Raw genomic sequence first — 24933 nt, 5'->3', positions numbered from 1 at the left:
AGAGGAGGGGAGGGGATAAAACCCAGCCTCACTCACTTCACCAGCAAACAGGAATTTCAAAGTTCTGTCTTCTCATTTAGGCTAATTAACAGTTCTGATTGCTTTGATTTCCACTTCATGTTGTGTTTTTTTATTATGATGTTACACTTCACTCATCATAATAATTCATACAGTATTATAAAAATCATAATAAATCATATTACACTGGTCATTTGGTTTTCCAGGCACAATTTTAATTCTCGCTAAAACCAAAGAAATTGAAAATGAGCTTTGAAAGATAAAAGATAAATGATCCAATTTCTTCTGTAAACATATACATACCATACATTATAGACCTTATTCAGGATGATTGATCAAAATTTCAGGAAAACCACAAATGTACTATATACTCAGGTGGGTGATCACTGACAAATCAGTTTAAGTCCTGAAGAAGGGTCATGAACCAAAACGCTGACTGTTCATTTCCATAGATGCTACCTGACCTTCTGAGTTCCTCAAGCATTTTATGTGTGTTGCTTTGGATTTCCAGCATATGCAGAATTTGTGTTTAATTTTAAGTAGCTGTTTTTTTTTAAATTCAAAGAACATAGCAAGATCAGTCTATCGGGGTGCGAATCTATTTTTATCATGCCTAATTTCTTTCTAGGAAATTGTAGTGAGATTCCTTCTTGAACCAGTGGTATTTGATCATTTCAGTGGATAGTTTTAAATCAACCACGTTGCTGTGTATTTGAAGTCACACAACACATTGAGTAACAATGACAGGTCTTTTTCCCAAAGCTTGTATGTGAACCTATTGCATATGTCTGTACCACTTTCAGATCATAAGAAATAGGAGTGAGAGTGGCCACCAGGCTCTGCCATTCAATAAGATTACAGCTGATCTGGTCGTGGACTCAGTCTTTCCCAGCACTGATCCCCACGGCACTCTGCTCACCGCTGATGGCTAACCCGAGAAACACCCCTTTATCCCAAGTCTCAAAAAAGTTTAAAGTTCAGAGGTTCAAAGTAACTTTATTATCAAAGTACATGTTACCATATACAACACTGAGATCCGTTTCCTTGTGGGCATTCACAGTAAATACAAGAAACAGAATAGAATCGACAAAAGACCACACCCAGCATGATGGAAAGACGACCTTTGTGCACAATACACCAAACTGTACAAATACAAATAATAAATAAGCAATAAATATCAAGACCGTGACCTAGAGTTACACCCTGACTTCTGTTCTTTGCAGGAATGTGACCCGCTCTCAGGGCCTCACGACCGGCCGCTTTTCAATATATTGCCTGCAAGTCTCTGACATTAAATGTACCTATTGAAACCTATTGAATGTACGATGAACAGTCCTTGAAAGTGAGCCCGTAGGTTATGGGAGCAGTTCGGTGATGGGGTAAGTGAAGTTGAGTGAAGTTATCCCATCTGGTTCAGGAGCCTGATGGTTGAGGGGCAATAACCTGGTGGTGTGGGTTATGAGGCCCCTGTAATTTCTTCCTGATGGCAGCAACGAGAAGAGAGCATGCCCTGGGTGGTGGGGATCTTTGATGATGGACGCTGCTTTCTTGTGACAATGCTCTGTGTAGATGTGCTTCAGGGTGAGGAGAGCTTTACCTATGATGGAATGAGCTGTAGCCACTACTTTTTGTTGGCTTTAATTCAATCTGCCTTCTATTGATGAATGGATCCTCTGCCCATGCTAATACATTATCCCAAGCTCCATACCTCCTTATTTTAAGGATAAGTTTTTTATGCGGCATCTTATCGACGCCTTCTGGAAATCCAAGTAGTATACAATATCCACCTGTTCCACTCTATCCACTTGTGCTCAAAAACTCAAGTAAGTTTGCCGAACAGGACCAGCCTTCAAGTACCCATCCTGTGTCTACCTGATGGAACCACTTTTACACACTGTATGCTACATTCCTGGTTTTACATTCACAGTCTTCCAATCAGCCGAGACCTGGCGAGAGGCCAGCGAATTTTTGGTAAATTACCACAAACGCGTCCGCTATAACTTCTGCTATTTCTTTCAATTCCCTGAGATGCATCCTGTTAGGACCAGGGAATCTGTCTACCTTTAGGCACACTAGTTTGCTCATCACTGCCACTTCAGTGACAATGACTGTATTGAAATCATGATCAAGATTACTACTTCTGTTTTTTATTCCAGATATTACATTTCTAGATTATTACTTCTCTGTGTTCAATAGCACCAACAACTAACTATTCATTGTCATAGAATTTAGAACAGCACAGCACAGCACGGGCCCTTTCGCCCATGAAATCATGCCAAACTTTTAACTTATTCCACCATCAATCAAACTCTTCCCTCGTACTTAGTCCAAAACCATTAATTTTTCTCTGATCCAAATCATGTCCCTAATGTATCAGTATCTACCACTGCATCTGGCAGGGTATTCCAGGCATTTACCACTCTGTGTAAAAAAAATCTATTTCTGACATTTCCCCTAACCTTTCCTTCACTCATCTTAAAAGGACGTCCTCTGGTATTAATACACCTGGGTTAAAAGGTGCTGGCTTCTATCTATACAACTTTATCTCACCCTCCTTTGCTCCAAAGCTTACTCAACCTTTCCACGTAAGACACGTTCTCTAAATCACCTTCTCTAAAATTTCCACATCCTTCCTATAAAATGGTGACCAGAACTGAACGCAGTGTTCCAAGTGTGGACTAACCAGAGCCCTAGTGTGCATTATCTTTTTTATTTACTTCATGTGGTAATGCAGTATTATCCATAATAAGTCAAAAACAAAATTTGAAAAATGCTTTAAAAGTATGCATTTAGTAACAATATATTACAACATTAAAGAAAGTAGTTGCTTAATCTTGTTTGGTCACAATTTGTACTGGATGGTTTACCCAGATCTGTTACCCAGAAATGACCCTTTGCTAATGATGTGGAATAAAACAGACCATTAAATTATTAGACTGGAATGAAATGAACGTCTTTCAATATTGTCTTTGCATGTGAAATCCTCCATTTGTAACTCATTAAACCACTAAATAAAGTGTGAAAGCTGCATTTGTCAACCACTGAGTTCACAATATCTTCAAATACTTTGTATATTAGCCAACATGTCTGTGAGGTGATTAAGTATAATTGGTAATTATTGTTTAGAAAGGTATAAATTACTCACAAGAACACATGTTCTGCCTGAAATAACTGATGTGCTTATCACTCTGTGAACAGTGACTTCCTTTTAGAAAATAACAGGGATGCAAAGTGGTTTGCATCACTTAAACAATTGTGCCTAGTTTAAAATTAATGATTCTCCATGGCAAATAAAGAAGGGCAATCTTCCTCAGGAAGTAATATCACCAAAAGATATTTTTAAAAATATAATCAACCATTTGAAATATTTGACAAATTATGTTGGATGTATCTGTGTAAAGGAAACTGGGTTGAAAAATCAATGGATTTAACTATGGGGTTTAAAAGATAAACTGGTTAAACAGTCAGAGAAATAACTCCGGCCAATGGGCCATTAACTGGGCACAGTTAAATTTTGATGCTGCTCTTATCTTAGAGTTGTAGAGAAACAGATCCAATGGGCCACCATATCCATACATTTCATCGAAAACCCATCTATACTAATCCCATTTTCCACTTTACCTTCCTCAGAACCTCCTCAAACTACCTACACCTTCCCAGAAACACAAATCCTCTAATTTTATACATCACTGCAAAAGATGAAAGCTTCTCACTATCTACCCTATCTGTGCCTCCCATGATTTAGATAGCTCAATCAGATATTCCTGACCCTCCTCCACTCCAAGTGAAATAAAACACAGCCTAACATTACTTCATTAGCTCCATGATACTAACCAACAGGTCTACAGTAGAATAATTCTCAGCGAAGCACAACATTAAACAAAGCTGTCTCACAGCCCTGACACCTTTCTCAATTTTTCTTATTGCAATCTTGCACCTCACTTCTACCAATCTCCCTGTGAGCGTAAAACTAATCAAATTAAAAACTGTTCAGCCTGTTGTGACTACATTCTACAAACCCCATTTCCAGAAAAGTTGGGATATTTTCCAAAATGCAATAAAAACAAAAATCTGTGATATGTTAATTCACGTGAACCTTGATTTAACTGACAAAAGTACAAAGAAAAGATTTTCAATAGTTTTACTGACCAACTTAATTGTATTTTGTAAATATACACAAATTTAAAATTTGATGGCTGCAACACACTCAACAAAAGTTGGGACAGAGGCATGTTTACCATTGTGTTACGTCACCTTTCCTTTTAATAACACTTTTTAATTGTTTTGGAACTGAGGATACTAATTGTAGTAGATATGCAATTGGAAATTCTGTCCATTCTTGCTTGATATAAGACTTCAGCTGCTCAATAGTCCGTGGTCTCCGTTGTCTGATTCTCCTCTTCATGATGCGCCATACATTTTCAATAGGAGATAGATCTGGACTGGCAGCAGGCCAGTCAAGCACACGCACTCTGTGTCTACAAAGCCATGCTGTTGTAGCCCGTGCAGAATGTGGTCTGGCATTGTCCTGCTGAAATAAGCATGGACGTCCCAGGAAGAGACGTCGCCTTGATGGCAGCATATGTCTCTCTAAAATCCTAATATACGCCTCAGAGTCAATGGTACCTTTACATACATGCAACTCACCCATGCCGTGGGCACTAATGCACCCCCATACCATCACAGATGCTGGCTTTTGCACCTTTCGCTGATAACAATCAGGATGGTCATTTTCATCTTTGGCACGGAGAACTCGATGCCCGTTTTTTCCAAAAACTAGCTGAAATGTGGACTCATCTGACCACAGCACACGGTTCCACAGTCTTTCGGTCCATCTGAGATGAGCTCGGGCCCAGAGAACTCACCAGCATTTCTGCATAGATTTGATGTATGGCTTCCTCCTTGCGTAATACAGTTTCAAGTTGCATTTCTGGATGCAGCGACGGACTGTGTTAAGTGACCAGGGTTTTCCGAAGTACTCCCGAGCCCAGGTGGCTATAATTGTCACAGTAGCATGACGGTTTCTTAGACAGTGCCGCCTGAGGGCTCGAAGATCACACGCATTCAACAGTGGTTTCCGACATTGCCCTTTACGCACTGAGATGTCTCTGAATTCTCTGAATCTTTTCACAATATTATGTACTGTAGATGTTGAAAGACCTAAATTCTCTGCAATCTTGCGTTGGGAAATGTTCCTTTTGACCTGACTAACAATTCTCTCATGAATTTTGGCACAAAGGGGTGAACCACGACCCATCCTTGCTTGCAAAGACTGAGCCTTTGATGGACGCTACTTTTATACCCAGTCATGATACCTCACCTGCTACCAATTAGCCTGCTTAATGTGGAATCTTCCAAACGGGTGTTACTTGAATATTCTGTGCACTTTTCAATCTTATTTTAACTCTGTCCCAACTTTTGTTGAGTGTGTTGCAGCCATCAAATTCTAAATTTGTGTATATTTACAAAATACAATTAAGTTGGTCAGTAAAACTATTGAAAATCTTTTCTTTGTACTTTTGTCAGTTAAATAAAGGTTCACGTGAATTAACATATCACAGATTTTTGTTTTTATTGCATTTTGGAAAATATCCCAACTTTTCTGGAAATGGGGTTTGTAGCTTCTAGTTTACCCAAACCTTAGTATCAAGCTGTAGTATTCAAACGATACCTGTATTTGTTGTGGTAAGGCACCACATTCCAAGAATTGTCAGTTTGTTCAACAAAGCAGACGAGAGGAAGGATCTTACAGTCAAAGTCTGCTAAACCAAGTTTCTTTGGCAACATACCTGATTACAGCACACTATCTTCAGTCAATGGAGTTGTGAAAGCGGAATATTTCCCAGTACTATCCTATAGTAAAGGCAGACATTGATGATGAAACTCTACAGCAGGTTCAATTCATCGATGACTTACAATAATGTGAAGAGCAAGGTGATAAGATGTGAGAGAACAGGACCAATCTAGTGTGACAGTGGAAAAGTGTGTATAGAACCGGAGAAGACAGCAGAGATAGTTAATGAGTACTTTGTTTCAGTACTCACTACGAGAAAAGGATCTTGGTGATTGTAGGGATGACTTACAGCGGATTGAAAAGCTTGAGCATATAGACATTAAGAAAGAGGATGTGCTGGAGCTTTTGGAAAGCATCAAGCTGGATAAGTCCCCAGGACCGGACGAGATGTAACCCAGATTACTGTGGGAGGTGAAGGAGGAGATTGCTGAGCCTCTGGCAATGATCTTTGCATCATCAATGGGGATGGGAGAGGTTCCGGAGGATTGGAGGGTTGCAGATGTCGTTTCCTTAAGAAAGGGAGTAGAGTTAGCCCAGGAAATTATAGATCAGTGAGTCTTACTTCAGTGGTTGGTAAGTTGATGGAAGAGATCCTGACAGGCAAGATTTATGAACATTTGGAGAGGTATAATATGATTAGGAATAGTCAGCGTGGCATTGTCAAGGGCAGGTCGTGCCTTACGAGCCTGATAGAATTTTTTTGAGAATGTGACTAAACACATTGAAGAAAGTAGAGCAGTAGGTGTAGTGTGTATGGATTTCAGCAAGGCATTTGATAAGGTACCCCATGCAAGGCTTATTGAGAAAGTAAGGATGCATGGGATCCAAGGGGACCTTGCTTTGCGGATCCAGAACTGGCTTGCTCACAGAAGGTAAAGAGTGGTTGTAGACAGGTCATGTTCTGCATGGAGATCAGTGACCAGTGATATGTCTCAGGGATCTGTTCTGGGACCCCTTCTGTTCATGATTTTTATAAATGACCTGGATGAGGAAGTGGAGGGATGGGTTAGTAAATTTGCTGATGACACAAAGGTTGGGGTGTTGTGGATAGTGTGGAGGGCTGTCAGAGGTTAAAGGGGGACATCGACCACAAGATAACAAGACAAAGGAGCAGAAGTAGGCCATTCGGCCCATCGAGTCTGCTCCGCCACTCCACCATGAGCTAAACTATTCTCCCATCTAGTTCCAATTTCTGGTTTTTTCCCATATCCCTTGATATCCTGACTAATTAGATACCTATCGATCTCCTTCTTAAACACCCTCAATGATCGAGCCTCCACAGCTGTATGTGGCAATGAATTCCATAAATCCACGATCCTCTGGCTAAAAAAATTTCTCCTCATCTCTGTTTTAAATGAGAACTCTCTAATTCTATGACTGTGGCCTCTTGTCCTGGACTCACCCACCAAGGGAAACAGCCTTTCCACATCTACTCTGTCCAACCCTTTCAACATTCAAAATGTTTCTATGAGATCCCCTCTCATTCTTCAATACTCTAATGAATACAGTCCAAGAGCCGACAAATGCTCCTCATATGTTAGCCCCTGCATTCCGGGAATCATCCTCATAAATCTTCTCTGAACTCTCTCCAACATCAGTACATCCCTTCTAATATAAGGGGCCCAAAACTGCATACAGTATTTGAAATGAGGTCTCACCACTGCCTCATAGAGCCTCATCAACACCTCCTTACTCTTATACACTATTCCTCTTGAAATGAATGCCAACATAGCATTCGCTTTCCTTACTGCCGATCCAACCTGGTGGTTAACCTTTAGGGTATCCTGCACGAAGACCCACAAGTCCCTTTGCACTTCTGATTTTTGAATTTTCTCCCCATCTAAATAATAATCTGCCCGATTATTTCTTCTTCCAAAACATACAACCGTACATTTCTCAACATTGTATCTCATCTGCCATTTCTTTGCCCATCTCCTAAACTGACTAAGTCTCTCTGCAACCTTTCCGTTTCTTTAACACTTCCAGCTCCTCCACCTATTTTGGTGTCATCCGCAAACTTAGCCACAAAACCACTTAATCCATAATTTACATCATCGATATAGAGTGTAAAAAGAAGCGGCCCCAACACCGACCCCTGCAGAACACCACTAGTAACCGGCAACCAACCAGAATAAAGGATCCCTTTAGTCCCACCCTTTGCTTTCTGCCTATCAGCCAATTCTCCACCCATTCCAATATCTTTCCTATAATTCCATGGGCTCTCATCTTATTAAGCAGCCTCTTATGCGGCACCTTATCAAAGGCCTTTTGAAAATTCAAATACACAACATCCACAGCCTCTTCCTTGTCAATCTTATTTGAGATTACCTCAAAAAAATTCCAATAGGTTGGTGAAGCAGGATCTTTCCTTCATGAAACCATGCTGTCTTGAGTCTATCTTGTCATGCACCTCGAGGTATTTCATAACCTCGTCCTTGAGGATCGACTCCAATAACTTTCCAACTACCGATGTCAGACTAACAGGTCTGTAATTTTCTTTTTGCTGCCTCCCTCCTTTCTTAAACAGCGGAATTACATTTGCGACCTTCCAGTCCTCTGGAACCATGCCAGAGTCTATTGATTCCTGGAAGATCATTTCCAATGCCTCCACAATCTCCAAAGCCATCTCCTTCAGAACCCGTTGGTGCACCTCTTATCTATCCTTAGACCATTTAGCTTCCCAAGGACTTTCTCTCTAGTAATCTTGACTGTACCTAATTCTATTCCCTGAGACCTCTGGCTATCAGGTATGTTGCTAATGTCTTCCACTGTGAAGGCTGATGCAAAATTCTCATTTAGTTCCTCTGCCATCTCTGTTACCCATTATAATTTCTCCAGCATCCTTTTCAATCGGTCCTATATCTACCCGTGTCATTCTTTTTACTCTTCATATATTTAAAAAAACTCTTAGTATCCTTAGTATTCTGTGGGCATTATTGTAATACTGCAAACACATATGCCAAATAAAGTGGTTATGATGAAAATACTATGGTGGCAGAGAAGCAATCTGTCATTTGTTCTGAAGCAACGAACCACCTCACAGTTTATTCACAGAAGCTGGTTGCCATGCTCTACAAATAGTTATGGCATTGACCAGTTTGCTTGGTTCGCACCTCAGCAAAGGCATATACTTCATCTGAGGTACATGCTTCTAATGTGCCAGATGCAATCCCAGCATCTTCCACCCTTTGCAGCAAGATTTCATCCCACTCCAGGCAATTCAGAAGACACCAACATTTGTCAGCACACTGTGGGACAGCAGGAATGTAGTAGAAGCAGCTTCATAAAAAACAAATTGATTTTCAAAACTTTATATCGATTGAATCGCACTGAACTGATTTTCTGAGCACCCTCAAACAAAATTATTTTCTTCTATTTATTTTATAATTGATTAATATTTTTGCTCGTTTGCTTGCAACTTCCTGATCCACATTAGGGAACGAGCAAGCATCTCTCCTGGTATCATAAAATCAATACTACAATTTGCATTTTTATTGTGATACTCAGATACATTTAGAAAGATAAGAGTAAATTGCATGAAACAGATTTATATTTATACGGGAAGGTGTGAGTGTGAGAAAATAAAGGATGAAATCTTCAAACTCATTTTACATGTATGAACACAAATTTTGGTCCAGATCTCAGGGATTAAAGTATAATGATGAATGAAGCAATGGGTCAATGGGTTAAGTAACATAACCAAACAAATATGAGAATCTGATTTGGCGTGAGTGGCTGATGCACCATCAATAACTCTCGGAGACGTGAGTCGAGATAGGCTTTTATTAGCTGGAAGAAAGCACAGTCAGCAGCGTCAGCAGCCAGAGCCCACCACACAACATCCTGGAGACTGAGGGAGGAGCAGTGCCTCCAACCGCTTTTATACAGGGGTCTGTGGGAGGAGCCACAGGAGTAGTCAGCCGGGGGGGGGGGGGGGGGGCGTGTCCAGACAAGTAAATGTAGTTCACCACAGTGGCACAATCAAGTTTCACTGTCATTGGTATGAGATGGTATCCATGTCAGTATGTAGTATGGGTTTGATTTAAACAGACACTGAATTGGTTGTCTAAAATGGCTTACATACTTTAAACCTCAGAATAAGACTGCAAGTATTTATAGAGGCACAGATTGTTTTGGAAGACCAAAAATAATTAGGGAACAAGGATGACCAGGCAAATCTTGACTTCAACTAATACATTATTGCCAATTAGCTATCATTTCTTCACAATTTATCATCTGGATGATGACCAAACTGGCTAGCAGCCAAGCCAAAAATCTGTGACATGAATACACAGTTAGCATCCTGGATGCAATACAACCATTACGTTCTTATTGAAACTGCCTCTCCAGTCCTATATTTTTTATAGGACCCGATACAAGCTAAAATGACTATTCACATCGTCTAAAACACATAATTCTCCAACTACTAATCAGAGATCTGAAAGATTCCGCATTGGCTCACTGAGGAATGCTGGTCCAGCTTTCTTTGTGCCCTTGCCTAAATTAGGATGAAAAATTGATAAAAATGAAGTGAGAATTGTATGTCCTGGATCACTACACTTCTACAGGGTACTTGGAACTCTCTGATATTTTTCACAGAGGTGAATCAGTTGTGCCCATACATTCTCAGCCCTCACAGAAGTTAATTGCCTGAAATGTTTATGCATTATGTAGATTTCCGGATGAAGCATCATGAAGAGAGACTGTATGATACAACAAAAATCCTGATGGTATCCACATTGTGTAGCGACAGTAGCAGCAAACTGCTCCACAACATACAGATCCTAGATTTAATGCAGACACACTGCAATTCAAGACTGCTTAATGATAGATGCCAGTCTACCAATCCACTCATAATTGGACTCTACACAGAGTAACACACGAGTTGTGAGAGAATTCCTTTCTCAGATCCAACACCAGTCATGCCTGGTAGAGTATCGTAAGAGTTCCAACTGGAGAAGTAGGTTATTAAGTGTTTCATGCGTTTAATTAATGCATTTTAATTAAGTAATTTATTTGATTAAGTTGATTTAGTTCCTAAAGGTCTCTGAAATGCTGACACATTTAAAACCTTTTAAGCTACAATCACAAATAAGAGAGAATCTGCAGCTGCTGGAAATCCAAACAACACACACAAAATGCTGAAGGAATTCAAAATTACAATGTTGGCCCTGCAGGAGACAAAGCTCTGCCCACTGCTTTGCCTCCCATCAGGGTATTTCCTAGGGCACCACCTGGGACCTACTTGCCTCGAGGGCCACACAACAATGTGCTCGAAATCTCCAGGGTACAGAGGGCTGTCCTAATTGTTCCTTGGTATCCATCGATAGCTCTGGTGGATGGATGCTGCAGGCAATGGGTCAAATTTGATTTGATTTGGTTCAGTATTATTAATGAAAGAGATTTTTCAATGTAATTTTATCAACATTGCTTTCTTTATCCTTCTTCCAAAATAGAACACAGTAAATATCAACTGATCTTCCTAACAAAAGTACAAGTTATGTAAAGATGTCTTGGATGTATAAAACACAAATGTTAACATGGCCGCAAATCAAAACTGACCTTATTTGCACTTCTAAAAAAATCATATGCCTCTTGAAGCAACACATCTCGATCCTTCATGAGGAGCCAAAACTCCTCACACATCAATTGCATTTTCTGATTTTGAAGTGCCATCTGTTCCTTTTCTGTGATCTCTGCATTAAGCAACATCTCGTCAGCCTCACCTTTTAATCTTTCAACCAGTGAGGTGAATTCCTGCAATAAAATGGTTAAAATTTTGTGTTTCTTTCTAAAGCCACAGAGAAAACATCTGGAAAAATATGTAACTATGTTAACATTATATCCCATACTACAGACCAGAAAGCATGTAAAATGGTGATTATTTTGAAACAATTATATTGTCTATTACTTCCAGTAAAAATGTAAAGACAGCAGCCATTTGATCCACTGATTCCATGTCAGTTCTCAAAGTATTTTCATCAGTCCCATGACCCCATTTATTTGTTGTGTTAACTACACTCATTTGCACGCTGATCAACTCCACAACCAACTTACATGCTGGAACATTAACTGAAAAACATGAGCATTTTATTTATGTAACCATCCTTATTGTGGTATCGTATTAAAAGCCTTTGGAAAATACAAACACTGGTGGCTTCTTTATCTGCCTTGCTATTTACTTCCTCAAATAAAAATGCTAATATATTTGTCAAACATAATTTTGCTTTTATAAAGTGACACCGTATCAGATTAAGCATCTGTTATTGTATATTATTAATGGACTACAGCATCTTCAACTTGACTGATGTCAGAACAGTTCATCTATAAAGTAAACACGAAGTACACTGCAGATGTTGTGGTACAACATGCTGGAGGAACTCGAATTTGAATTCTCCAATTTCCGGTAATTCCCTCCCCCTCCCTTCCCCCATCCCAGTTTCACTCTGCCTCCTCTTCTAGCTGCCTATCACTTCTCTCCTGATTCCGTCTTCTTCTATTACACAGTGCTTTCCCCTTACATTCCTTCTTCACCTTTCCTGTCTATCTCCTCCCTGCCTCCTCTCCCCCACCCCTTGATCTTTCCTCTGATTGGTTTTTCACCTGGCACCTTCCACCCTCCCCCCACCTTCTTTATAGGGCCCCTGCCCCCTCCCTCTTCAGTCCTGACAGAGGGTCTCAGCCCAAAACGTTGACTGCTTGCCTCCACAGATGCTGCCCGACCTGCTGAGTTCCTCCAGCTTGTGGTACATGTTGCATCTATAAGGTAATATTGATGCTCCCTTGCCATTCTTAAGTAGCAATTTACTTGAAACTGAAATGTTAGCAGGACCTCCAAAGTGTGTGAAGTAACTCGCAGCATGTTTACTGTTAAAACCCTTTTCCCACAAGCAGCTTAAAATGCAGCTCTGAGGACCTACTGGCAGCTGTTTCTTTTCAGAAGCCAGTGACAATAAATTATATTCTGATCCTGGTTATCCACTTGCTTTCGCTAATAAACTCCAGGAAGCACAAGGAATGGGACGACATGAAAGTTCAAGTGAAAATTAGGTGTCAATAGTTCATTAATTTAGCAACTAACACACTATTGGCAACAAATTTTTTCCATTTCCCAAGGCAATTGCTTACTTGCAGACAATTACCCTGCAGTGAAACCTGGCTGTGAATGCAGACACAATTTCAATGACTTTGATCCCAAATCAGTTCACACTTGAACAATGAAAGGTTATTATGTATTTGTAAAATACTTACCTGGAGTAATAACGCTTCTTTCCACATTTTATAAATACATTACGTGACAGCAAAGTACCTACTTAGTAAGCTCCGATGAAGTTAATGATTAAATTTCATTTTGTCCTTTTTAAAATAAAACAAACATGTATATTTTATTTCACTTGGGTATCTTGGTTTAAACATTTCAAGAAATGTGTTTCAATACTACTTCATGCCAGGGAGATGATATGGATTAAAAGTTAGAACACAGAACCGAAAGTACAGTATGGATCCTCTGGTCCACAGTGTAGCTCTGCCATATTTAACACACTCCTCATTTAAACCCCTTCTCTCCCACTCAACCCAAAATCCTCCATTTTTCTTAGCCCATGTGACTATCTAAGGGCCTTAAATGTCTCTATTATATCAGCCTCTACCACCCACCCAGGCGGTGTGTTCCAGGCACCGACTGCGCTCTGTATAAAAATCCTACCTCTGACATCTCTTCTAAACTTTATTCCATGCACTTTGAATAGATATTTTCTGGTATTGGCCACTGCTACCTTGGGAGAAAGGTGCTGCTCTCATAATCTTGTACACCTCCCTCTCGTCACCTCTCATTCTCCTTTGCTTCAAAGAGAAAAGTGCTATCATGCTCGACTTTTCCTCATTAGACATGTTTTCTAATCATTGTAGTATCTTGGTAGATCTCCTTTGCCCATGCTCTAAAGCTTCCATTTCTTTCCAGAACCGGATGTGTAGTCTAACCGGAGTTTTACAGAGCTGCAACATTACCTCACATCTCTTGAACCCAATTCCCCAACTAATGAAAGTGAACACACTCTTAACCATCCTATCAACTTGCACAGCAGCTAAGACAGATCTATGGACATGGACCACAAGATCCCTCTGTTCCTCTACACTGCTAAGAATCCTGCTATTAAGGTTGTACTCCACCTTAAAGTTTGATCTTCCAAAGTGTATCATTTCACATTTTTCCAGATCAGACTCCATCTGCCACTTCTCAGGCCAACTCTGTACTTTGTCTATATGCTGATGTAACCTATGATAATCTTCTGCATTATCCAGAACACCACCAACCTTCCTGTCATCTGCAAACTTATTAAACGATCTGTCCACTTCCTCATCCAAATCATTTATAATAATTTCAAAGTGGGGGCCCCAGAACAGATCCCTGGGGAACACCACTGGCATTGATCTCCAGATAGAACATGCTCCACCTACTATTATCCCTAGCGTTCTGCAGGCATATCAATTCTGAATGCACACAGCCAAGATTCCATGGATCCCATGCCTCATGAGCCTACTGTAGGAACCTTGTCAAACGCCTTACTAAAATCCAAATGCACCACATCCACCACTTTACTTTCATCAATATGTTCTGACACCTCCTAAAATAATTCATTCAAGCTCAGGAAGCACAACCTGCCCCTCATGAAGCCACATGACTAGCTTTAATAAGACAATGCTTCTCCAAATGCTTGTAAATCGTGTCTCTAAGATTATCTTCAAATGCTGTTATGGAGAGCGTCCACATACCTTGGCTTTACACTCAAGCTCTCGGTGTTCTTGCTGCAGCTGTTCATTTTCAGTCAGGGATGAGCCCAGTCGTTCATTCTGTAAATATGTCTCACCATGGTGCTGGAACCACTGCATCACCTTTGCCAGTTACAGAGAAGATTGGTAAAGACATTTAGTATAAAGCATAATATGGACAAATTATATTCACCTATTTTCATTCATAGCAATCAATGAAACAGCATAGATACCACACATAACATTCATACTTATATTGACTTCTGTAAATGCATGAGTGATTTTAATGGATGTTTACTGAAAAATATTAAGTCATGAAGCTAATTACAGTTATAAGGCAAGACAATTTATAATGAAATAAAACAACTGAATGATCTGAAAGTCAATTTAATTTTCTTAATTTTAAACTCAATGTAAAATTCCCCGTAATATTCAAGACTGCATGAAAGAAAATTACCATTTATACTTCAGTCAAATAATTATAAATCATTATTTTTCAACTTGGCAAGGTGAATGGCAACTATTTTATGTTATTTTCTCAGCTAAAACTGAGTTTAAATGAGAACAGTTTATTTGTTTTTGAATAGGACGTACATTTAAGAACAGGAGTGAAAGTGAATCAACCTGATAGAATATGTTTTTCATCCCATTAATGAAAACAATGAATTCCAAACCCTTTCCCAGCAACCTTTTGAAAGTGATTTTTAAATTTCATTTTCAGGATGTAAAAATTGGTGGTGTTTATTCTCCATTCTGAGATGTGTGCTTGAAAGTTGCACTTGATCACCAGTTTTATTTTGGAAAAATTGTAAAATCTTCAAAAGCAAGCAATCAACAGCAGCTCTTTTAACCAATTAATATATCCCCAAAAAGAAAACAATTCCATACTGGAACAAGTATTGTACTACTTCCAGAATAAATTTGCAGAACGCTAGTAAAAATATAAATTGGACTCTTACCTCATCTACCTGCTGCTCCCACTGATACAGTTGCAGAATTTTTTCCAGACTGAGCCGCTGGTGATAGGATTGTTCCTCCACCTGTCTCCTCCTGTCCTGTAGCATTTCCAATAGACTCTCAATTTTCATGCAGCTGCTATGAGCACCATAAATTAATTCAGAATTCATTTTAGATCCAGGCGCCTTAAACTCTTTGATAATGGTGATGAGTTCTTGACTTTTGTTAAGAAGATCCATTGAGTTTGTTAAAAGAACTACAACAGAAGTAAATTGCTCAGAATCAGATCACGGTTCACAGTTAACATTTGATATAGTTCTAAAATCATTTATATCAGATTTTTGTTTGCAGAAAATTTCAAATAATGATTGAAATACACACAAAATTCTGAAGGAACTCAGCAGGCCAGGCAGCACCTATGGAATAAAAAGTTCCTGCTGAAGGGTTTCAGCCTGAAACATCGACTGTACGTTTTTCCATAGATGCTGCCTGGCCTGCTGAGTTCCTCCAGCATTCTGTGTGTTGCTTGGATTTCCAGCATCTCTTGTTAATGATTGAAATATGATTGGAATGCATCAGTCCTACCTCAATGTCTATTAATTGGCCCATATCTTCTCTAATTCATTACCAATGTTTTTTCCTGCTTTTTCTTTTAAAATCTCCATTGTTGCAAAAGCAAGGAAGTTATAAACTTATATGCACCCTCCACTGTCATGAATGTTTTATAAGTGAGCTGGATGATGCACATTTGTGTGGGGTGACTGGATATCAGGCCACCCAACTCAAAATTCTCAAATGATTGAGAACATGTACACATTCAATTTGAACCACTCCAATCAACAGTGGTGCTATGACATTATACCACTTTGCTTCTAAAGTAAATGATCTCTCAGCATGTTGCTTAGTCTCTGCTCAATGAGTGTCACTTCTTCCTGGGCACGTTGGTTGAAGGTTTTGAAAACTCATTGAATTCTGGGATGGTACAAGTGGATTGGAAAAAAATAGCAAGAGCGGTTGCCATGTTTAGGAAGGCAGGGGGTCAAAAATTGTCTAGTTAGGTTAACATATTATTGACAAGATATGAGAGTCAATAATCAAAGAAGAAATAGCTAATCACCCAGTAAAGCTTAATCTAATCAAACAACTGTCAGCATGGTTTCATGAAAGACAAATTATGTTTGATAAACTTGCCTGAGTTTTTGAGAATGTGATAAGCAGAGTAGAGAGAGGGGAATTTGTAGATGTGGATAATTTGGATCTACAAAAAACATACAATAAGGTGCCAAACAAAAGGTTGGTACACAGTTTAAATGTTTATGACATTAGGGGAATTGTGTTCATGTGGATTGAAATTGGTTAGCACGTAAAAAAACAGAGTTGGAATAAATGTGCCTTTTTCATGTCAGAAGGATCTAACTAGTGAAGTACCCTAGGAATCAGCTCTTAGCCCCTAGTTACTTACAATTTATTTTAATGACCAAGAGTAGGTGTCCATGTTTGCCAGTAATACAAAAAGTAGATGAAAGAGCAAGTTATGATGAGGTTATTAATACGCTGCAATGTGATATAGTTAGATTGAAAGAGGGGACAAAAGCTTTGCAATTAAAATGTAATGTGGAAAAGTTTGAAGCCATGCACTTTGGTATGAAGAGTCAGTAGGCAAGTAAAAAAACACACTGGAAAAAGAGTAAAGTACAAAGGGTTCTAGATGTTCTTATACATGAATCACACAAGGTTAACAGACAAGAACAGCAAGTAGTTAAAATGAAGATGGTAAGTTTGCCTTTATTGCAAAGGATTTGAGTTTAAAAATAGGGAAATTTTGTTACAATTATACAAGGTGCGAGCAAGACACATACCAACAATTTGCAAGTGAATGAGTCATCTGTCACAGAAACCGAAGGTTGAAAAATGGATACTACTTCTTCTTTCTATAGCCCCATCTCCCTTGTTCTCTTTGTCATTCCTAACATGCCCCAATGCTTGTGATATTTATACTATGTTCTACTAAATTATATAATCTGCATATGATGTTTTCCAGATACCTTTGCTGGGGCAAAGTAATTCACATGGATGGTCTTAAAAGCTTCTGGCAACAGAGATCACAAAACATTCACAGTTAGTACCGTGAGGTTGACCCTCTGAATACACAAATATCCCAGCTTGTAACCATCTTTAATGTGCTAAGGGACATAACTGCATTGTCTTGTGTTTGGCTAATGCAGACAGGAAGAGGTTACTTCACTTTGCAAAGCAGACTCTTAGTAGGCAGTCACCTGATGCGGGATTTCAGCCTGTATTCTGTAACAGTTTGGAAAGCTCTGCATCCAAATTTAAACTGATTGTTGCTTGCAATTTACATTAAGAACTTGAGAATGATGCTTGTTTACAACAAAAAGCTGAGCAAAGAATATTTGTTAATCATTTAACTTTATCACCAACTTTTGGAAAGGTCATATCACTGTGCTGGAAAGCTGAGCTCAGCTCTCAGGCCCTGGACCGTGAAATCCGTCACTCCACAACAATAACTATGGACTACACAAATAGTATGCAATCACTGATTTTCAATAAATATTTTATTTTTCAATGAAATTGAGTTCTGTATCACTTAAAAATAGGCATGGTACTGTGCATAGTTCTAGTGCCCTTACCCAAGAGGGATACAAGACCATAAGACCTTAAGACACAGGAGCAGATTAGACCATTTGGCCCATCGAGTCTGCTCCACTATTCAATCATGGCTGATCCTTTTTTTTTAAATCTCCTCTTCAACCCCAGTTCTGGGCCTTCACCCTGTAACCTTTGGTGCCATGTCCAATCAAGAACCTATCAATCTCTGCCTTAAATATACCCAACAAACTGGCCTCCACAGTTGCATGTGGCAACAATTTCCATAAATTCACCACCCTTTGGCTGAAGAAATTTCTCCTCATCCCTGTTTCGAAAGTCACCCCTCTATCCCAAGGCTGTGCCCTCATGTCCTCGACTCTCCCACCATGGGAAACATCCTTTCCACATCTACTCTGTCTAGGCCTTTCATTATTCAAAAGGTTTCAATGAGATCTCCTCTCATCCCTCTGAATTCCAGCAAGTACAGACTCAGTGACATCAAATGTTCCTCATATGATAACATTTTCATTCCTTGAACCTCCTCTGGAACCTCTCCAATGCCAAACATCTTTTCTAAGATGTGGGGCCCAAAACTGTTCACAATACTCAAGGTGAGGCCTCACCAATGCCTTATAAAGCCTAGGCATCACATCCTTGCTCTTGTAAAGCCATCTCCATGATCTTAAGACTGATTGTTGATAACTCTCTCAAAAAACGTTGAGCAAACAAAAGAACAGAAAATTGAAAGTGTAGATAACAAAACAACAATGCATCAATACTACAGTTGTAGTATTAACCTAGTTTTTTCATACTTTTGACAAAAGATGATTGACCTGAAACATTAATGTTGTTTCTTGCTGCACAGATACTGCTGACCTGTCTGTGGACAGTCTGAGATTACTCACAGTATTTCTAATAACTTATTTTTTAATTCTTCAGTCTTACTTGATGTTTCTAGCACACTGTCAAAATAATTTTATGAAGATGATAATTTTATGGCCAATGAGAAGGTTTGCAATTAACCTCATTCTGCTTCCCCTTACCAATTAAGAATAGTTAGGCAAAATTCAATGCATCTACTTGCCTTTCTTAAGCTGTTGATGATCATAAAGAAGTTGCTTTAAAGATTCCAGGTCATCAAGTATCTGAGTGCTGTTCAGAAAATCCTCAGCTTCATCAATTTTTATAGCAAACTGAAAAGTATATTTTATTTTAATAGAATCAATTTTAAGATGAGGCTTTAGTGAAGAGATCATTAAGCAATGAACTTCCAATAAACAACAGACTTTAAATTTATGATCAAAAATTTGCCTTTATAGTTTGAAATCATATTTCATTGCACATTACTGACCTCCAGAGCTTGTTCAAAGAACTCAGAGGCCATTTTTAAAAGTTTCTTGCGACTTTCAAGCAGTTGGTTGAGTGTTTTCCAGTTCTCTCCCAGTGTTTTTCCCATCTCATCGTACAATTGACTCTGGTCTATATGAGCCTCTGCTGTTTTGTCAGCTTCATGCAGCAAATCTTTGACACCTTCTTCATGTGCCTGTTACAGAGAAAGACCCTAAAATATTTATGTTTGTTATGCAATAAAATATTTATATTGAAAACAATTTCAATATCTTACTTCTTCCCAACCAGTTTGGTGATGGCTCTGACTTTTTATTTCCCAGACATTTCTTTTGGCTGGGGCAACTGACTCAGCCCAACTCTGTGAAAGGATGTTTTTTTACTGTCAAATAAATCTGCTGATCAAACATTGAATTTGATAGTTTCACCAAATAACTAACTCTGGGGTGAGAAACAACATTAGCAAGGGAATCTATGGACTTATCAAATGTCATAAAATCATTTTATTCAATACTGTTTAAAAGTGAAGGAAAATTACAATGCTTATATTCTGCCTATATTTGACCCCAGATCAAGCAACTTTATATATTTTAAAATTACATTTCTTTTGTTGACAACTGGCCTTCAAAGTTTACTTGAAGACTTCATGATCTAAGTTTAAAAGTATTGTACAAGAGTAAACAGGATATCTGACAAAAGCAGGGAAAGGTTAAAAGTTGGTAGTCATCCAGGTTTTCATCATTTAAAATCAATGCCGGACAAGCCGTATCTGTGAAGAGGAAAGCAAGCCTGGAAATCTAATTGTGTTGCGCCTATTTTTAAGTGATACATAACTCAATTTTAATGAAAAATAAAATATTTATTGAAAATCAGTGCTATTTGCATAGTCCATGGCTATTGTTGTGAAGTGACAGATTTCACTGTCCAGGGCCTAAGAGCTGAGCTCAGCTTTCCAGCACAGTGACATGACCTTTCCGAAGTTTGGTGATAAAGTTAAACAATTAACAAATATTCTTTGCTCAGCTTTTTGTTGTAAACAAGAATCATTCTCAAGTTCTTAATGTAAATTGCAAGCAACAATCAGTTTAAATTTGGATGCAGAGCTTTCCAAACTGTTACAGAATACAGGCTGAAATCCCGCATCAGGTGACTGCCTACTAAGAGTTTGCTTTGCAAAGTGAAGTAACCTCTTCCTGTCTGCATTAGCCAAACACAAGACAATGCAGTTATGTCCCTTAGCACATTAAAGATGGTTACAAGCTGGGATATTTGTGTACTCAGAGGGTCAACCTCACGGTATTAATTGTGGATGCTTGGGATTTCTGTTGCCAGAAGCTCTTAAGACCATCCGTGAAAATTATTTTGTCCCAACAAAGGTATCTGGAAAACATCATTTGCAGATTATGTAATTTAGTAGAACATAGTATAAATATCACAAACACTGGGGCTTGTTAGGAATGACAAGGAGATCAAGGGAGATGGGGCTACAGAAAGAACTAGTATCCATTCCTCGACCTTTGGTTTTTGTGACAGATGACTCATTCACCTGCAAATTTGTGATATGTTCTTCTAGTCTGTAAGAATTGTACCTGTGTTTGAAAATCCTTTGTAGTTTGTAAATCTTTGGTCTTTTATAAATTAGAAATCTTCTGTGAGCATTAGTTGTGTGTTAAGAATTATTTGTTTAAATTTAATCAGGTTTCATTAAAATAAAATAACTATGTTTAAACTACTTCGATAGCTGGAATTACCTCTTCCTTGGTAGGGAGGGGTGACCCACCACTCAAGTAGTGGGCATTGGCAGCTAAAATCTTACCAGAGACACTAGACAGGGAAGTAAATTCATCTTTAAAGAGTAGGTGGATACAGTATAACCTCCCTATAGTGAAGGTACCTGCAGATATGTACCGGTATATCAGATAAAGCTTAAAGTCTTCTTCTGAGTTCTGCAGACACGGAACCCAATACCATCACAGGCATCCAGCACAGGGGTTTCCAACCTGGGGTCCATGGACCCGTTGCTTAATGGAATTGGAATTGGTCCATGGGAAATCCTAATCTAGCACATGGAATTGGTCCATGGGAAATCCTAATCTAGCACAGCTTAATGGGGAAAAAAAAGCAAAAGAGGGCACTTATACGGGTGCAAAGAATGCCACTTCCATATTTAAACATAAATGTGAATTCCATGCGATCCTGTTTCTTTGGAATTTCAGCATGTCCCAGACCGATGCTGAAAATCTAACATTAAATAAGAACATAACACTCCTACCAAGCTTACCCCATAACCCACTGTCCTACTACAGAAATCCAATCCATCCGTCATGATCTGTCTGCAATGAAATCTTGCCCTATTTCACCTGTTAGTGCAGAGTACCCCTGTGGACAACCCCCTCAACAACAGATATATCACTTTGGATACAGTCGGGGGAGATGACCTAACAGAGGAAAGTCACGGTGGTCAGGTCTCTGGCACTGAGACTACCTCTGTGACTCTGAAGAGAAGGCATGTGGGGGTGGCGGAGGCAGACATCCCACCTCTCCTGGAAGTTCCGGGAGTCTCCTGCATATTGATAGCTGCTCCCTGACACCTGCAAATTATATACAATATTCCGGAAATTGATCTTTTTGAGAGGGAGAGGGAGAGGGCGAGGAGAAGGAAGAACGAGAACGAGAGGGAGCATCCTGATTGGTCTCTCTTCACGCTAAATAGACCTATCAGTTTTCTCTGTGGGCGGCCTTTACAGTCGACCCCTCTCTCTCTCTTTCATTGTCCATCAGTTCAGTTTAGTGTCCTGCTGTGCCATGGCAGAGTGTTCCAAAAAAAGAAAATATAAAACGTACTTCACCCCAGACTACACTAAAGTGTACCCCTGCCTAATAGGGGTAAAAAAATAATGACAGTGTTGCTCGCTGCACTGTTTGCAACAGTGACTTTTCTATTGCCCATGGTGGGTTAAATGACTGTAAAAGACATGTTGAGCTGAGTTTAACAGGTGTCATTCATTTATTAGCATAGCTAACATTATTTAAGCTGGCTGGCTAGCTCTTAAGGAGTTACTCTATTGATGTCCTACGTGATGAGGCCAAACTCCCCGTAGATTTGCTTAAAGTTGTAATAGAATAAAAAAATGACTCCATGATAATATAATAGAATAGAATAGAAGTACATATTTTAATGTCACATTTTCTGCATATACTCAACTTGGATTACAGATTAGACAAGATCACTAAACAAAGTATTACATACACCCTTGGAGGTCAACCGGGGGGGGGGGGGGGGGAGGATATGGGGCTGCGGGGGGTGGGGTGCTACCTCCCTGAAATGAGTTTTTGCAGGGTGGTATGTATGCAGAGGGGGAAAGAGGCCCACTGTGGTGATATGAGATTCGCTGGATGGGGGAACAGACAGAAGATTCTGTGGGTGAGAATGAGATTCCCAGATGGTATGCTGCCTTCTGGGTGCCAAGGTCCAGGGTCTGCATAGGGAGTTCAGGGAGTTATGTGCTAAGTTAAAGGGCAGGACTTCCAGGGTTGTGATCTCAGGACTGCACCCGTGTCACATGCTACTAGGCCAGAACATGAAAGATTATATAGTTTAATACATGGCTAAGGAATTGGAGGGGCAACTTAAGTTTTTGGATTATTGGCCTCTCTTCCAGGAAGATTGGGATATGTACAGAAGGGACAGTTTGCACCTGAACTGGAAGAGGACTAATATCCTAGAAGGAAGGTCTTTTAATGCTGCACAGTGAAGTTTAAACCAGAGTTGCAGGGGGATGGGAACCAGAGTGCCAGAATAGTTAGTGGAGAGGTTGTGGAGGTAGATGTTCGTAAGACCTCAAACAAAGTTAGGAATTGAAAGGTTGAGCATAGTGTGACTAGTGTCCTGGGCTGTGTGTATTTCAAAGCAAGTAGTGTTGTAGGAAAGGCAGATGATAGTGTTAAAGATGAGGTAGCTAGTTTATAATGTGTAGTGAGGAGAGTCTGTTGATAGGGCAAAATTGCAGTCAACAGGATGAGTTGCAATTTAAAAGGTGGACAGGATTGAAAAGGGTGAATACAGAACTGAAGGTGTTGTATATGAATGCGCGCAGTATACAGAATAAAGTAGGTGAACTTGCAGCACAGCTGCAGATTGGCAACACTGAATCATGGCTAAAAGAAGTTTATAGCTGGGAACTTAATGTCCAAGGATACAGATTGTATCAAAAGGACAGGCAGGAAGGCAGAAGGGGTGGCAGTGCTCCGATGGTAAAAATGGAAATCAAATCATTAGAAAGACGTGACACAGGGTCAGATGGCGTTGAATCAAGAAGAGCTAAGAAACTGCAAGGGTAAAAAGACCCTGACGGGATTTGCATACAGAGCCCCAAACCGTAGTAACGATGTGGTCTACAAATTACAACAGGAGATAGAAAATACATGGCAAAAGGGCAATGTTACAATAGGCATGGGGGATTTCAATATGCACGTAGATTGGCAAAATCAGGTTGGTGCTGGATTCCAGAAGGGGGAATTTCTAGAATGCCTATGAGATGGCTTTTCAAAGCAGCACCTAGTTGGATCCACTAGGGGATCAACTATTCCGGACTGGGTGTTGTGCAATGAACCAGAATTGATTAGAGAGCTCAAGAACCCTTAGGGGCAAGTGATCATACGTAATTCCATCAAATATCTTGCTGAAATTTGAGAAGCCAAAGTCAAATGTATCAGTATTACAGTGGAATAAAGGGAATTAGAGGTGAGAGAGGAGTTGGCCAGAATTGATTGGAAAAGAACACTGGTAACATTGATGGCACAGCAGCAATGGCTGGAATTTCTGGAAGCAATTCAGAAGGCACAGGATATATACATCCCAAGGAGGAAGAAGTATTCTAAAGACAAGACAGCACAACTGTGGCTAACAAGAGAAGTCAAAGCCAACATAACAGCCTAAGAGAAGGCATAAGATAGAGCAAAAATTAGTGGGAAGTTAGAGGATTTGGAAGCTTTTAAATACTAACAGAAGCAACTAAAAAATGTCATTAAGAAGGTAATGATAGAATACAAAAGTAAGCTCGCCAATAATATTAAAGAGGATACCAAGAATTTCTTCAGATACATAAAATGTAAAAGAGAGGTGAGAAAGGACATCGGACCGCTGGAAAACATGCTGGAGTAGTAATGGGGGACAAGGAAATGGCAGATGAACTAAGTATTTTGCATCAGTCTTCACTGGAAGACACTTGCAGTATGGTGGAAGCTCCAGGTGTCAATGGTCATGAAGTGTGTGAAGTTACCTTTACTAGGGAGAAGGTTCTTGGGAAACTGAAAGGTCTTAAGGCAGATAAGTCATCTGGACCAGATAGTGTACACTCCAGGGTACTGAAAGTGGTGGCTGAAGAGATCATGGAGGCATTAGTAATGATCTTCCAAGAATCACCAGATTCTGGAAT

At 39.5% G+C, this 24933-nt stretch overlaps 1 protein-coding gene across 5 annotated transcripts in view; it reads right to left on the bottom strand.

Annotated features, from left to right (window-relative positions):
• Nucleotides 1-24933, bottom strand: part of ccdc141 (coiled-coil domain containing 141) — a 144881-nt gene that overhangs the window by 107328 nt on the left and 12620 nt on the right. For 4 of the 5 annotated variants that reach the window (XM_073047113.1, XM_073047112.1, XM_073047114.1 and 1 more), the window contains exons 3-7: nucleotides 19500-19691; nucleotides 19233-19341; nucleotides 15541-15794; nucleotides 14585-14704; nucleotides 11375-11569 (exon numbers count right to left, since the gene is read on the bottom strand). In XM_073047113.1, coding sequence (XP_072903214.1) covers nucleotides 11375-11569; nucleotides 14585-14704; nucleotides 15541-15794; nucleotides 19233-19341; nucleotides 19500-19691 — 870 coding nt within the window. The remainder of the gene's footprint in view (nucleotides 1-11374; nucleotides 11570-14584; nucleotides 14705-15540; nucleotides 15795-19232; nucleotides 19342-19499; nucleotides 19692-24933) is intronic. The other variant, XM_073047116.1, reaches the window with a different exon arrangement.

The sequence above is a fragment of the Hemitrygon akajei genome, chromosome 5, assembly GCF_048418815.1.
Source record: "Hemitrygon akajei chromosome 5, sHemAka1.3, whole genome shotgun sequence".
NCBI lineage: Eukaryota > Metazoa > Chordata > Chondrichthyes > Myliobatiformes > Dasyatidae > Hemitrygon > Hemitrygon akajei.
The sequence above is the reverse complement of the archived record's forward strand: the minus strand, read 5'-3'. Positions and strand labels throughout refer to the sequence as shown.